The sequence below is a fragment of the Pyrus communis genome, chromosome 15 (assembly GCF_041283825.1).
Source record: "Pyrus communis isolate YQ-2024b chromosome 15, ASM4128382v1, whole genome shotgun sequence".
In the NCBI taxonomy this organism is placed as follows: Eukaryota; Viridiplantae; Streptophyta; class Magnoliopsida; order Rosales; family Rosaceae; genus Pyrus; species Pyrus communis.
In genome coordinates, this window is record NC_142579.1 from 6,151,209 (window position 1) to 6,167,020 (window position 15,812).

A 15,812-nucleotide genomic window follows, 5' to 3' on the forward strand; every position below is an offset into this window, starting at 1 on the left:
ACAAGAAAGCTGCCCTTACCTTGAAATTTTGCAAGGTTCGTCTTATAAGCAGCTTTAGCAATGTTGATTTTGCCAATTCCACCCATCCCATAGATAACCGCTACACCAACATCACCCGAATCATCTTCTAACCATCTGTTTATTCCTTGCACACGATTATCAATTCCAACTGCATAGGGAGCAACATTAACTGCCACGCGATCAGCTTACTTCCAATCTCTTGAACAATATCTTGGATAAATGTATTGCGACTCGTACCTACAACATATGGTCATTAGACATCAAATTATATGAAGACTAGGTAATTTTTATCTAGATAAAAAAGAAAAGAGTAATCGATGATTGAGATGAGTGAGAAACGTAATTGATGATTGACATGAGTGAGAAACCTCATAATGCACCTAGATTATATATAAGGTGATGAGTCCAAATTATACCATATATTTTACCCTAATCTTAGTATTAATTTATTGGTTATTTTGGTAGAATTTTGATACTTTGTTATGTATTTTCAATGTAGGACATTCGACTTCCTCTTGAGCAAAAAGTGACCAAACGGATGAATTTTAGAGTGATTCTAATTGGAGGATGTTTGTGAGTCTTTCAAGATAATTGTGTCAAAATTCCAGATTTTTCTACCAAGCCGTTTGACCGTGGCGATGAAATTAAGACCCAACGTGCAACTTTCCCAGATTGACATTTATGGACGTTTTAGGCATTTTGGAGGTCAAGATAACATATTTTGAGGAGGATTCCTTCTGAAGATTTGTAGGGGACGTCTCAATATTTAAAAAGAGACCTTTTGGAACCAAATCGGAGTTGATTTGGTCTCAGAAGTCCGAATTTTAGTTCAAATAGAAAACCTTTTATTTTATGTTTTATTATTTTATTATGTTTCCTAGTTTTATTCTAAGATCTTTTAGAGTTTTATTTTGTAGTAGTATAAATAAAGATATTTAGCCATTAGGGTTAAAAAGAAGAGGGGGACGCAAGCATCATTTGGGAGAACACACTATTTTTGTATTTTCTAGGTGTTTTCTATCCATGTTTTTAATAATATTTTGTTTTATGATTGTTCGTAACTAATTTCTATTTGCTAGGGCGATGCTTTGAGCCTTAGCATGAATATGTAGTTTTTATTTAATTGCGTATGATAATATGCATGCATACTTTGAATTATTAATTACTGTGTTTAAACTGTTTCTATATCTTAATGCTTAGCTACCATTAGGATGTTTAGATAAGTAATCTGATACAATTCGGTCGGAATGCCACCAGAGGATTGAGTATTGCTTCTTGTAATTGATAGTTGTAAGTTTACCTAGGGCGAATGCCACGTTTTAGGGGTTGCATGGTTTTTCAAAAGGTTTTCACAAAGCGTAATAAGTCATGCATGTTTATATTTGATCTTAATGCCACGGACGGATTGCATGTTTGATATACGTTCTAGCTTGAATGCCACAAGTAGAATATGCATAAGGAAAACTCAACCTTCAAAATATGCATGGGTAAATCATAAGTAATTGATAAATCTACATAGGATTGCTAAGGGAACGGCGGAACCCTAGGCTTTTACAATTTGGTTTTCAAAACTATTTTCTTTTGTTTTCTTTACTTTGTCAATTTATTTAATTGTTTTAATTTAAAGTTCATTTTTAATATTTTAAGTCATAAAATCACCTTTTTCCAAACTTTGTTTTCAAATAGTTAATTAAGAATTAGTTTAAACACAAATTATTCATTCAATCTCTATGAAAAATGACATTACTTGAGCCGTTTATACTACAACAATCATGTTCTCTTGCAAGTATTTTGTGTGTTATAAAAACCCTATCATAAGGTATTGAAAAAATGAATCTTCTAAAAAATATTGCTGCAAAGGTACATGAAAGATAGTATAAAGTTATAAACCCAAAATCCGTGACTCCATATGGCTTTACCATCATCAGCCTAATAATAAACAAGGTTTTGTTTTGTTTTTTTTTTTTTTAACCAGAAGGAAAATGACCTTAGTCTCACAATGGGCTAGCAATAATGTTCTTAATAAACAAGTTACATAAGGTTATATATGATTAATACTTGCAAATTAAAGAAAATGTTCTGCGAAATTACTGATCTTCTAGAACCATCCCTCCCAGATTTATAGCATCACTAAGCCCTCTTCTCCACGTCTCCACCTTGTCCATCTCATCGTTGAAGCCTAGGTTGTGCGGACACTCCCAAACCTTGCCGACACGCCCTGAACACAGTATGGACACGATCAATAGTTTGAACACTGCCAAGACACAGCCGACACTTTTTTGCGAATATAAGAGACATTTAGGGGCAATTTTTTAAATATTGAAAGGGTTTAGAGTTTGGAGGAAGGCTAAACTACAACTTTAATTCTCTATCCTGCCCCCACCACTCAATTCTCTCTCTCCTTCCCATTTGAAACCCACCCTCCCTCTGTCACTCTGTCTCTTTCTCGTCAGAAACCCAAAGCACATAAAAACTGCTGCCGAAAATCTTAAATATATTTTGATTTGTTACAGTCTTATAAGAAATTGGATTTCATCTGGATTCAATTGTAGGGATCTTAGAGATCTTCATATTTTAGTTATTCATTGTGTATTAAGAAATTATTATTTTTTTATTATTTAAAATTAAACACAAATAGTACCTAACGAAAATTTACCGCACAATATATGATAAACGACTAAAATTGGCCCCACAAAGTGGATCTGGAGAGGAGCCTTTTCCGTCTGATAGGATTTTTATCACTAGAAAAAGTAGGAATAAAAACACCCAAAATACTTGCAAGAGAAACAAGATAATTATAGTATAACAGCTCAACCAAGATCGTTTTTCACAGGATTTGTTGGAACAATTTATATTTAAAACAATTCTTAATTAATTATTTAACACAAAGTATAGAAAAAGATTTGAAATGAATTAAAATAACAAGACAATGAAATAAAATCAAGTATTTAAAATTGGTAAAAATAATAAAAAGATTAAAAGACAATTTTGAAAGATTAAATTTAAAAGACACTAGGATTCTGCAATGACCTTAACAATGCTATGTAACTCTTCCAATTACTTATGACTTATACATGCATACTTTGAAGGTTAAGTTTTCTTAATGTGTATTCTACTTGGACTCCCAAACTAGAATGTATAGCAACCATGCAACCTGTATGTTCACATCAAATCTGAACATGCAAGACACATTAAGTTTTATGAAAACTCTCTGAAAAGTCATGCAACCATTCAGATGTGGTATTCATTCGAAGTGAAATTACAATTATTAATTATAAGAAACATTAGTCAATTTCAAGGACAACCCTCCAACCAAAATTGTATTAAATTACTTTTCTAAATATCCTAATGGTAGTTAAGCATTAAGACAACTAGATAGTTTAAACACAATGATTAATAATTCAAAACTTGCATGCATAATTCATAAGAAAATTGAAAAGAAATTACATATTCTTACCAAGACTTGTGGGCTTGCCTTAGCAAAAGAAAGTAAGTTACATATATTCATAATTAAAAATAACAATAAAATATCATTAAGAAGAAAAAAAGAAGGAACACAGCTTGTATCAAAGTAACAATCTCTTGAAGTCTAGCCGAATTCTCTCAAAGTCTGGTGCATAGAGAACCCTAAAGCTTGGAAAAGCCCTTTAAATACTATTACAAATCCTTCCTAGAAAAAGTTTTGGAATAAAACTAGAAAACTAAATAAATTTAGATAACTTAAGAAACAAAATCCAAATCAAACATGGAATATTTGCCCCTTCAAAGATCTGCCACGTTCATAGACCATATCATCTCCAAATCAGGACATATAGGTCTTGTTTTAAAGTTTGAGATGCCCTGAACAACTTTGTAAAAGGATCCAACTTCAAAAAACACCATATTGGATGCCAAAAAGCCCATTTAACCCTGAAACATCACTTTGCCAATTCCCAATGATAAGGCTTATGAGAATTGGCTCGGAGTTGAGTCAGTATTGGATGAAGTCATTTCTTGAGGTGCATAATCCACTTAAACAATAATAATTAGTATCCGTATGGTTATAACTCATTAAAATTTTTAAATGAAAGGAATAATACATACATATATTAATTGGTGTTGTTCTGTGCATGATGTCACTTATGAAGACAACGGAGCATGTTATCAATCAGATTAAGAAGGGATACATTAAAAGAGATAATATCAAGCACATTGTGCTGAAATTCTTCTTTTCACATCAACAACAAGATCATCACAACATTGAAGTCAAGCAAATCCGTTTCCAAGACAACCTGGCCGATTTCTTCATGAAGTCATTGCCAAAGTCTACTTTTCAAAAGTTTGTCCAAGGAATCGGTATGCGTAAAATATCTAATCAGAATTGCTTGTAGTTTTCATTTTTGGAAGTTTTGTCAAACTCAGGGGTAGTATTCAGAAGTATACTCCCTTAATCTTAATGTACTTTTTTTTGCCTAGGATTGGGGGCATTTTTTCCACTGGGTTTTTGTTAACTAACTAAGCTTTAACGAGGCACCTACACTAGGCTGGTCATACCCTTATGAGGTTTTTCTACTTTCGTCCCATAGACGTTTAGTTTTGACATTATGCATACTTCTCACGTTTCTCCTTAGTCTATAGGTTTTTCTCCCATATTAGATTTTACCATTGCGAGGTTTTGTGAGTTCTACTACTAATGCGTCCTTCTGTTAATTTGAGACATGCATTCGCCCATTGTGTCAACGAATTCATTCACTTAACTTACTTCACTGCTGAAGACCTGATGCGACATTTTGTTTGAGTATTTACACACTTAAGGGGGAGTATTGCAGTTCTAATTAGGTTAGGAATATAATTGTGTAAATCCTAGGAAATCTTTATAGGATTCGACCATATCTTTTAGATAGTATCCTATTCAAGTTGTAATACATACTGGGTAAGGAATTTATCTTCCCTACTACTATAAATAGAGGCACAATGGGGTGAGCTAATACACACATTAGAATTCACCAAATTCTTTCCCTGCCGCGCCTCTCTCTCTCTCCCATTCTGTAATTCTTCAGTTAAATAGGCCTATAACATGACAGATTTGTTTTTCAATCAGTTTTATATGTTTTCAAACTTCATGACAAACCTTGAAATATTGTTTATTAATTGCTACGAATATGATCCCAACCTTCAAATTCTTCAATATTTATATTTCGTTCTTTTTTCTGGTCAAGAAATACTTCTATTCGAAGTATTGCGTTTAAAATATGTAATATTGATTATAGATATTATATTTTAATCACCGTGTCTGTCGTCATATCCATGTCCAATGTATGTGCAACCTAGCTTGAAGCACTCTTCATGCATGGCAGATGCTTCTGCAACATTACCAGTTTGCTTCCTGACATGGGATAGATCACATGGTAGAAAATAGGCAAAACCATGTGTCCATGGTTAGTTTTTCTATGTTTCATAATCTTTGCAAGTTCATCCAAGCACCATCTTAAGCAAGCACATAGTCCTTGGAAAAGAAAATTATTGATACTCATTGTTTGGGTTAATATTTGAACTTTGGGTTGCAAGTGCGTGGAAGCCCAAAAACACCAATCAAAGGAAGACTTGCTCGAAGCCCAGCATCAAGCCTAGAGACAAATTGGCACCTTCCCATTAATGCATAGGCCATGTGCCTATGATTTAAGTGTCAAGTGATGGGGGCTAACTCACAATCAGCCAAAAAGTACTTTTCGGTGGCAATACAAGTAAAAAGCTGATGACTCATTACCCTTCAATAGCTTTCGAGCAAGAGTAAAGCTACTGCATTCGGGCTAATCTACCTATAAAAGGAGGAAGAGGCCCTAGAGACAAGGACATTCAACCAATCAAACAAACAAACATACAAACTCTGCTGTCAAGCCAGATTTACATCTAAAAGTTGTAATAAGCCCAGATCTCAATCCTTTTCAAGATCATTCCCCACAAATGCCATCTTTTGTCTAGTTTAGAAGCTCTACTATCATCCCTATTGGCGTAGTATCGATTCCCTCGTGTAAACTTATTTACCATCCATCCTTTCTTAGCATTTAAACCCTGTAAACTCAAAAGAGAAGTGATTGAAAGAAGTTCAACCTTGCCCGACAAGGCGAAATCTTGCTCAAAGCTCTTTGTTTGTTTTATAAGTTAATAGATCTACTGTTTATGTATTCTCCAACATGTATTCAAGTCATATCCAACTATTTTCCTACTTTAAGAGTCTCATTGGTGCCTGGATTTGGTCACCTTAATGAACATGCCTTCATTTAAAACCAATCAAGAACCAAGTAGATGACTTCAGAGGATCTGGACTCCTCTTACTCGAACATACAAAACTATAAATTGAAGGTCCTTAGTCACAAGGTAATAAAAAGAACTTCATGTGGACTTAACCCATCCACAATAATCCTTTGAGAACAAGAAGTCCAAGTAACTTGAGATGCAAGTAATTGACTAAACATACTTGTTCTACATCTGTTATACTGAGATAGCAGTGGCACGCCTAGCACTTGGTTAGTTTGATTGCGATCCTCAAGGCCTACGCCTAAGGCCCTACAAAGGCACCTTTCAAAACTAACTCTATCCTCTTCTTGCAGCACATCAGCAAGCAAGAGCCTGACTACATATCCAAAGTGCCAATCCCTTGGGGAGCTGTGCTAAGAGTCGAGGAGCCATCTCCAGTTAAATCTTCGCGCGAACACTCATGACTCTTGTATTGCTTTCTCAAGCTCTGCCGCAATACCTTATCCTTTTTTTATTTGGTCATCATCTTTAAAAGTGTGGATTCCTACAAAATCCAAAGCCCTGTAAATGTGATCAGTAAAGCCCTTGTGTGTATCTTCGCCTCTAAAACTCAAGAATGGATGATAGCTACACCAGTCATAGGAGGAACAAGCTCCTCGAGAATTAGCAGCTATTGAGGAAATTATATTTTCTTGCAATGAATGGATGAAAATCTTGTACTATTTGGTTTGTTACTAAGAGGCATGCAAGACACAATATGTATATATACGTGTGTGTGAAAACGGAGAAAATTGTCATGAAAGAATGATCAAAGTCAATATCCATATTGTTTCAGCAACACCAAACACAAAAATTCAGACTGCGATGGGGGACTTATAATTAAAAAAGGAGCTTCCTCTGACTATCAATATGTCTAAACCTGGGAAGACTTATTGTTGACCCTAAAAATTACATTACTAAGTAGTGTGCAGGCTGATTAACTATGAGCTAACTACGTTTTTCTATTGATGCGGCATACCAATTCGCAACTGAGCTCGATCGGTCAGGCGAATGAGATGAATATGGTGATATGGTGTTGAAATGTGTTGTTGACTTCTGCACTAAGCGGCTTTGGCCTAAAAATGAACACTCTCAGCCTATAGTACTAGAACCTGAAGATAAGGTTATGCCTCCAGCTACAAAGTTCAATCTTCTACACTGAGTTCTGCTGCTTCAACTATATTTGTGAAAATATAAATGCGCCGAACAGGAATCAGGCTATAAGGGCAAAGATACTCAAATGAGTGTCATTACAATAAAGGTGGTTCAACCATCTTCATGCCGAACTTTGAAATACACCTATGAGTAACCAATCATAGAACACCTCACTTTGATGGGAAAGCTGATGAAGTGACCTTTTTTGACGAAAGAATCGAAGACTTATCACTAGCTGAAACTTGGATGGATAATTAACCAAACTAGAAGTAGTGTTGTTAATCCAAACTAAAGTTACTCCTAGATCGATTGATTCTACGACACTTGTGATGTTAATCTAAACTGCATGTGTTGCTGCTTGCTAAGATAGGGATGTTAACCAAACTAAATGCATGTTGGGTTAGTGAAGTTAATATTTTTTAAAGGTATGAGAACATTTTGCGTAGAGTGATGGTTTTGCCTACAACATTGGGTTGTTTGTTGAGTTGAAGGTTCTTTCTATGTTGCAAAACCACTTCTATGGATAGGGGTTAGTTTCAGTTTGCTGAAATAGAGTCCTACTAGGAATATGACTCCTCGACATGCACTTGGATATCGTTGACCCTTATCTTATGAAAAACCCTTTCATGCCGAGACTGTATCTCCTGATTAAGCCACAGTTTTGATTCTTGGAATAATTCTGATCTTATCAAAAGTCATCCTAATCTTTCAACAATCCTAATCCAAACAGGACTTAACTGAATTACTATTACAATATGATCCTTTAACAACCCCAATTCAACCAGGACTCGGTCGAATAGCTGGCACTCCATTTCTCGGCCCATATCTCTAATTTCATGCCCAAACACTTATTCAAGAAGAAGCTTCCTCTGAATAATCAAAATGTCTAAGTTGATTCGGTAGAAAAAATGTTCCCTTTTTTCTCAAGCTCATCTCACCTCACCTCTTAATGAAAAAATAAGTGGTGAGAGCAATACCTACCACATAGCTTTGAAATGTTTCACATCTTTTTGCCTTGTAGTTTCCGAAAGGTGGTGTCCCTGAGTGGTTCTGTGATGCCATGGAGGTTATTTGAATCGACATATCTTCCTGACGTACTCCATTTTCATCAACCCAAGATTAGAAGTGCGCGCAGATTAGGCTTATATAAATTTTGCAACAGAAGAGGTTGACATTGAAGAAAGTAAACTAGGTAAGGGTGGCCTAAAATTGTTTGCCCTTGATTTGTTTCACTAGAATTTACAGGATTATCTCCTCCAATTTTCTCTACTAATTGGTCAAACGCAGAGCAGCTAAAAACTGCAAGATTCATAGTGTTGGAAATTTGTTTTAGAATAGGATCTAACAAAGATTACCTTTCCATTTTTGTTCCCTGTCTTCACCGCTTTTAATTTAAAACAATATGAAATCAAATGCAATTAAATTACTATAGCTTGTATTGTAAAATTTAATTTTTTTTTGTGCATTGGTCCTTGGGTGACCTAATTACATACAGAAGAGAGATTTTTCAGTGTCTAGAATACAGAGCAGACCATCACATGTCATTATACAATTTGAAAAAAAAAAAAAAAGTTTTTTTTTTCAAGTGTCCCTCCAATTGTATAACGACATGTGGTGTTCCATCCTGTGTTCCAAGCACACTTAGAGTTTCATTTCACATGTTATGTAAATATCTTGCAAACATATTTCTAGTGGAGAAAAACTTACCTACAACAGCGATGTCATTGTGCCACTATCTCAAGCCAATCATGCAATGCTATGCAAGGATGCTATTGTAGTGTATCCAAACATGGCAGTGTATAATTGATTTGAGATACCGTAGTAGATGCATTCCCACTGTATGAAAGTCCTCGTGGAGATGCTCAAAACCTCAAAAACACAATAGCGCTGGAAATTCGGATCATTTCTAGATTGAGTGTTGAGAACTTGACTCAACATGGGAAAGGAAAATATGACTGACATTGACAAATTGTGGTACGGCATTGTGAATTCCACAATAATATAAGTACTCTTTCAATTGTACTCTCCGCGGTTTTTGTCCAAACCATTTTTTCACGATTCACACCAAGTGTATCTTGTTCTCTTTCATTTCAACAAATTCGGCTACCCCTTGCTAAAACAAACATATGAGAGCATAATAATGAATGCTGACTTCCCTCTAGGGTTCATGTTCCTTACTCACTATTCATTTTCTTTTAATGCGAGGACTTGTAACTGAGTTGGTTGAGAGTGTTCACCTATGCACCCAAGGTCTCAAGTTTGATTTCCCCCTTCCCTAGTATTGGAACCTTGGGTCTCATATTCCTTTCTCCCTAACCCTAAAGTCTTTCTTTGTTGCTTTATTTTTATCCTTTTCAAAAAGAACCCTCTCTTGAGAATGAAACTAATGGATTCATCAAAAGGGTGTGAAAACTCATGCAAATTAGATATGGAAGAAGTGAGACTTTGGGACCAAGTGCCCTTAATCTCAGTGACACAAATGAAGTGTCCCAGAAGGAACCTATTTCTTGTTGGCATTTTAACCTGCAAGGCAACCGAATCAGACTCCTTAAGGGGAAACCTACCTATTCCTCTCTACCTAAATCCATTGAAACTGAGAGAATGAATGTGCCTTCCTCTCCTTTAATGGGTGCCCCTCATGGCCAACAAAAGTTGAGCAACCGTTGGATAAATAAAGCCATGGCTTGTGTACATTTTCTTTTTCTTTCCTTTTTATAAATATTTTCTATTTTCACCGTGCCTAGGGGGAAAAATTCCACGATCCAATGCAAAAATTATTATATCAAAAATTGTTTGGCCATTTGATTATCCGCATATTTATTTCAGTTATATTCAACTAGATATTTTTTCCTTACACTTTAAAATTTTAGATGACTAAATAGTTTCCAACCTAAATTATTTTTAGGATGAAGAACCTAAGATCTAGACGTACAATTTCGACCTCAAAATCACATTGTAGGCCAAGATGGATGTGCATTTTTTTATGATATAGAGAAACTGCTATGGAAAATCTGATGATGCCAAAAAATTTAGAAGCTCCTCCATATAAGCCATCAACAAGCAGTTCCAGATTGAAGGCACCGAATCAATGCGACCCCTGCAGAGCCTCAATCTCTTCTTTCACTTTATCTTCTTCGTTCGGTTGCTTTGTGATTGATAATTAGGATTCATTTCAGTATTGAACAGAACGACGAGCAGCGTTTGTGACTCGCCTCTCCCCCTATTCATTATCTGCCACTGTGTTGGAAATTATCACCATATGTCAATATATTATATGCTACAAATATACGATATGCTCACATTACAATAGCTACATCATCTCAGTAGACTATTTGCACCATCTTAACATTATCGATATCGTAATAAAACCATCTAATACAATATACGTGCTATAAAATGAAAATGTAATTTAGATATATTCCACCCTATCAATATAATGTCTATATCGTTGTTCTTGTCTATATTTCTATTTTGCATAAACACTTTTAAAATTAGTCTATAATAGCTTATTTCCCAAATGAAGATTATGCATTTTCATCTCGAGTTAAAAGCCTTTGCCTTCCTCAATATTATTTCCTAAAGCTTGGTTCAGAATCATCTTATATTGACAATGTATGGTTATAGTTGAAAAACAGTTGTTAATGAATTCCACACAATAGTAGAATTACTTGAGCGTTCCTACAACCAAGAAAATAATAAACATATTAGACCTTGTCACACTAATGGATGATGAAAATTCAAGAGCTTGAAGTTAGAGGAACCGTTACCTTTCATGGTTGAAGGTCAAGTCCTTATATACTAGTAGGATTAAGCTTGAAGATGATTCATTAAGGTATGTGTGACATACTATAATTGGAGGGCTTGAGACTCGTTATCCCTTCCATCAAGTCATTAGCTGTTTGACTTGGAGAAATGTGATAAGTGGGGCCATTAAGAATCTAGAACAGGGAAGGCTCTTAACCACATTGGAGATCATATTATATGATTGAGCCACGTAATTTTAAAGATTATCATTGTATTATTGAATTGCATGTACGAAAAAGTTCAAGAATATACACAATTAAATGGATTTGTACATAAGCATATACCAAGTAATAAGAAATAACAATAAATTGCATGTACAAAAAGGTTAGAAAATATTCAAAAACTTGTAATGGATTTTTGAATTATGTTCCCAAATTTTCAATGTTATTCTGATTCCAAACATTTCGAATATGCTCAAAGTTCTGAATTTAAAAATTGTTATATAATCTGATCCAATTCCAAAACTTTAGAATGCAAATTGAAAACATTGTTTCTGATCCGTTCGATTCATCCAAATATTACCCCGAATTGGGCGAGTTCATCTGTTTGGAAGCTTTCAATCCACCTGTCTTAACCTCATTAGGTGATACTCTTTTGTTACTACTGTTCTATTCAGCTTTTTTTTCTTTGTTTGGATTTGGCAATTCTGCTCGTTGCACATGTACGAAATATATTTATTTTTTCTTTTACAGAATTTTATACGTAGTGGCATGACATGTAACATGCACTGTCCCACTGAGCTGAAGCTTATCCTTCATCAAGTACCTGTCACCGGTTGACTCGTCCTGGTATTAAAACTTTATCTTGATTTGGTAGCCATCTACGGGGCAGCTCCCCAAGCCTCCAACTAAGTAGATTTACATGAACTCGACTAGAACAGTTATTTAAGTAACATTATCGACGTACATGACAATTTTACACTACGTTCAAAACTGTAATGACTCGTAGTTCAAGTAATGTTAAGTAAAAGCGTTAAATAAAATTTGTAGGGGCATGTAGTTCAAGTAATGTTTGGAAAAAGAAATACTGCAAATGAAAATTGTAAACTCTATTGTTTAACTTAAAATCTGTAGGGGCATGTAGTTCATGCAACCTAAGAAAATGAAAATTATAAACTCTATTGTTTGGAAAAAGAAATACTGCAAATAATAAGTAGAATCATTGTGTAATGTGTCATATTTGAGAATAAAATGAACATTCCCTAGAATCATCTTCTCTCATCCTTTCTTGTTTTCGTCTTAGTGAATATAACTCTCATATTGAGAATGAAAGGAACATTTGTTTGATTTTTCTACTCTCTGGATTCACTAATTGTTCTACATACTACAATGTCTTGTTACTTAAATGCGGAGTTATATTGCGTCGCGATTTTCATTCATGGTTTTAGTCATGATTTAGTTTTATGGATTAAATTAGGGTTTTATTTGTTTTAGGTTCCATGAGTTTGAATACACATTATGCTATTATGCTAGGTTTTGGTCACGTGGATTTTTAAGTTATTTGTGCGTCTTTTGTCTGCTTTAGTTTTTCCAATCTAGTTGTTTCTGCAATCCTTTTGCAATTAGTGTCATGTACATTTCAAGTGCCATGTACACGTTTTCAATATCTTATTGAGGTTTATTATTATTATTATTATTATTATTATTATTATTATTATTATTATTATTATTAATGCCTATATGATATTAAAAAAATGTGATCCATCTAGTCTTAGTGGCATCACAATTTGTAATTTTTCTTTAGTAGTATGTAACACTAAGTTGATGCAAAAATGAAAAAAGCGAAAAGCGAAACAGTTATGACAATTAAATCTAATTGCTAAAACACCACTAGGTTGATTAATGTAAAGTAACGTTGAAACCACATCCTACCCTTTGAACTTGACATTTTGGACAATGCTTGATTCCTCCTTGCAAATAATGACAAACTATCCGCTGAGTTTTATATGCATGACATGAACCGATAAAAGTTGTAGGACCAAATTAAACTGTTTTTAATGACAACTGTTTAAAGTTATGAAGTGATATAAGTTATGTTTAATTTTTTTTATACGGAAAGCGATACGAGCTACTTTGAAAAGAAATAAATTAATGTGGTTAAAGTCCAACTTCTCTTATTAAAAAAATAGAATTAATATAACACATGAGAAATGAGACCCAAATAAACAAATTTTTTTTTTAAATATGATGCTTAGGACAAAAAATCTTTTCGTGTCCAAGTGAAAAAGCAATCTTTATGCATGGAGTAAAAAATAAAAGGTTGAATCCAGCCTTTTAATTTCACATACCGTGACTTACCATCCTTCATTCAAAAAAGAGAAAAAGAAAAAGTGAAGTGGGAGTCCAAATCAAACCATTCACATCAGTTGTTCAATGTACAAATTGCAACTGAGAGCAACAAAGCAAAAACAACGCAATCTAGCTGTCTGTGATTGTTGCATCCAGTTGCAGTAACTCCTAGCTGTGTGTGTATGTATGTATGTATGTATGTGTATATATATATATATATATATTGCTATAATGATTAAGTAGGAGAAAGGATTTTGGATTTGTGAGGTGTACTTATGCAATTTTTTTTTCCTTCTTTGAAAGGGTTTGTTTTGGAGGAAGGAAACCGAGAAAAATAAGGCAAAGGGGGAACCCCTAGCAGTCTGGTTTTTCTGTTCTAGATCGTAGTGTCTTACCATTTAAAGGCAAGTGAACGCTCTAGCTGTTTTGAAGCATCATTTCCCACGTTGGTCATTCAACCAAAAAGCTTCCTTTCAACCCAGGCGACCTAGTTGCGTGTAAGTTTTTCTCCTGTTCGACCGCTTGCACAAAGCTAATTCGAAGAAAATACAACAAAGGTTTCTTGTGTTGTGAATTATGAAGAGGTTCAGCAGCTCAGATTCATTGGGCGCTTTGGTCTCCAATTTCCCATCAAAAGGTAAAAGAAACGTAAAAAATCCTTTCCAACTTGTTTTTCTCCCAACTTTGGTATTTTAATGATGGATTTTGAGTCTCAATTTTTTTCCATTACTTGTAAATGCAGAGGAGGGGAAGCTTGCAAAGGACAGCTATGGTTATAGCAAGGAGTTGCAGGCAATGTTAGATTCGTTAAACCAAGAAGATGTTGGGGAAGAAATGTCAGGGAAGAAAAGGCGGTTGAATTCGGAGCAGGTCAAGGCATTGGAGAGAAATTTTGATGTTGAGAACAAGTTAGAGCCAGAAAGGAAGGTCAAACTGGCCGAGGAATTAGGCCTGCAACCGAGACAAGTGGCAATTTGGTTTCAAAACCGCCGCGCACGGTGGAAGACTAAGCAGTTGGAAAGAGACTACAGCATCCTCAAAACCGACTATGATGGTTTAAAGCTCAACTTTGATAGCCTTGAGAGACAGAATAAAGCTCTTGCTGAAAAGGTTCATATTAGTGAAACACATTTTGTTCTGCACACCCATTTTTTCGTTCTGCTCACCCTGTTTAATTACGTTCCTTGATCCTCCTTTCATTTACTCAGTCTAAAAGTCTGAAATAAACAACGGTGTGCAGAAAGAAATTCACTTCTCTTCTTCTAATGGGATCTTCGTATTTTTTGCAGCTAAGCCAGTTAAAAGCAAAGCTGTACGGAGAGAGTGCACAGAGGAATGATTCTGTGAAGGAAGAATCCCCAATTTCAACGTGCAAAAGCAGTGAAAATTTAGAGGTGGATTTAATCAAGAACTTGAAATCCAAAGATGGCTCATCAGATAGTGATTCAAATGGCGTTCTTACGAAGGAAGAGAGCAATGGAAATTCATCTCTTGGATTTAATAATAATAGAAATTCAATTTCTTCAAATTCCATGGTGAATTGGTTTCAATTATCAGACTCCAGATCAGTGGGTGGAAAAGGATTTCAAGCTCAGACTGTGAGGATGGAGGAGCAGAGTTTTTTCAGCACAGATGAGTCCTGCAATTTCTTTTCAGTTGATCAAGCTCCAAGTCTTCATTGGTAAATCTGCTGAGCAGTAAAAATAGTTGGACTTTTATTTAAAAGTTTTTTAATATGATCTCATAAAAATTGAATTTTGTAATTTAGAAGCAAAAATATCCAAGGTAAAGCTTTCTATTGGCCACATCAACAAATTATTAGTTTGCACATTTTCTGCTTAATTTTAAATTATAGTATTGGACTTTTGGTGCAACTGCTGTTAAAATTTGAAAGTTTCTTTTCATTGCTTGTGCACTTTTATTTCTGGTCATCAACGTGTATAATTAAACGAACACAACAAACATGATTTAATATTGGTGAGTAAGAGGGGAAAAATAATGTGTATATCATTTCTCTAAAGTTTCTTCTAAACTTTCTCACATGATTGTTAACCAAGGTTACAATGTTATAAAATCCAAACTGTGCAATGTGATGCATCATACAAAGGTGGTACAAACTACATATTTGGTTGTCAACTTCTCACTTTCCATGAGATTCTGCAGCTCACTAACTGCTCTGCAAAGGATTAAACAACACTACCAAGTTGGCATGTAGACATAAAGCTGCCCTCTTTTTTTCTTCACGTATTCGTGTTTTGTTTTATGAAA

General features: G+C 34.8%; 1 protein-coding gene across 1 annotated transcript; it reads left to right on the top strand.

Moving 5' to 3' along the window:
• The first annotated feature begins 13,537 nt into the window (after positions 1-13,537).
• On the top strand, positions 13,538-15,448 carry LOC137712762 (homeobox-leucine zipper protein ATHB-16). Its single transcript, XM_088686572.1, has 4 exons — positions 13,538-13,724; positions 13,848-14,181; positions 14,287-14,654; positions 14,834-15,448. Exons 2-4 carry the CDS (start codon positions 14,121-14,123, stop codon positions 15,227-15,229), a joined length of 825 nt encoding a protein of 274 aa, XP_088542698.1. The 5' UTR covers positions 13,538-13,724; positions 13,848-14,120; the 3' UTR covers positions 15,230-15,448.
• Positions 15,449-15,812: the final 364 nt, after the last annotated feature.

Bases quoted from the DNA above. Each gene is read 5' to 3' on its own strand.
- LOC137712762 (XM_088686572.1), top strand. From the start codon at position 14,121: ATGAAGAGGTTCAGCAGCTCAGATTCATTGGGCGCTTTGGTCTCCAAT. The intron at 14,182-14,286 runs GTAAAAGAAACG...TTGTAAATGCAG, and splicing joins CTCCAATTTCCCATCAAAAG to AGGAGGGGAAGCTTGCAAAG. The intron at 14,655-14,833 runs GTTCATATTAGT...TATTTTTTGCAG, and splicing joins ATAAAGCTCTTGCTGAAAAG to CTAAGCCAGTTAAAAGCAAA.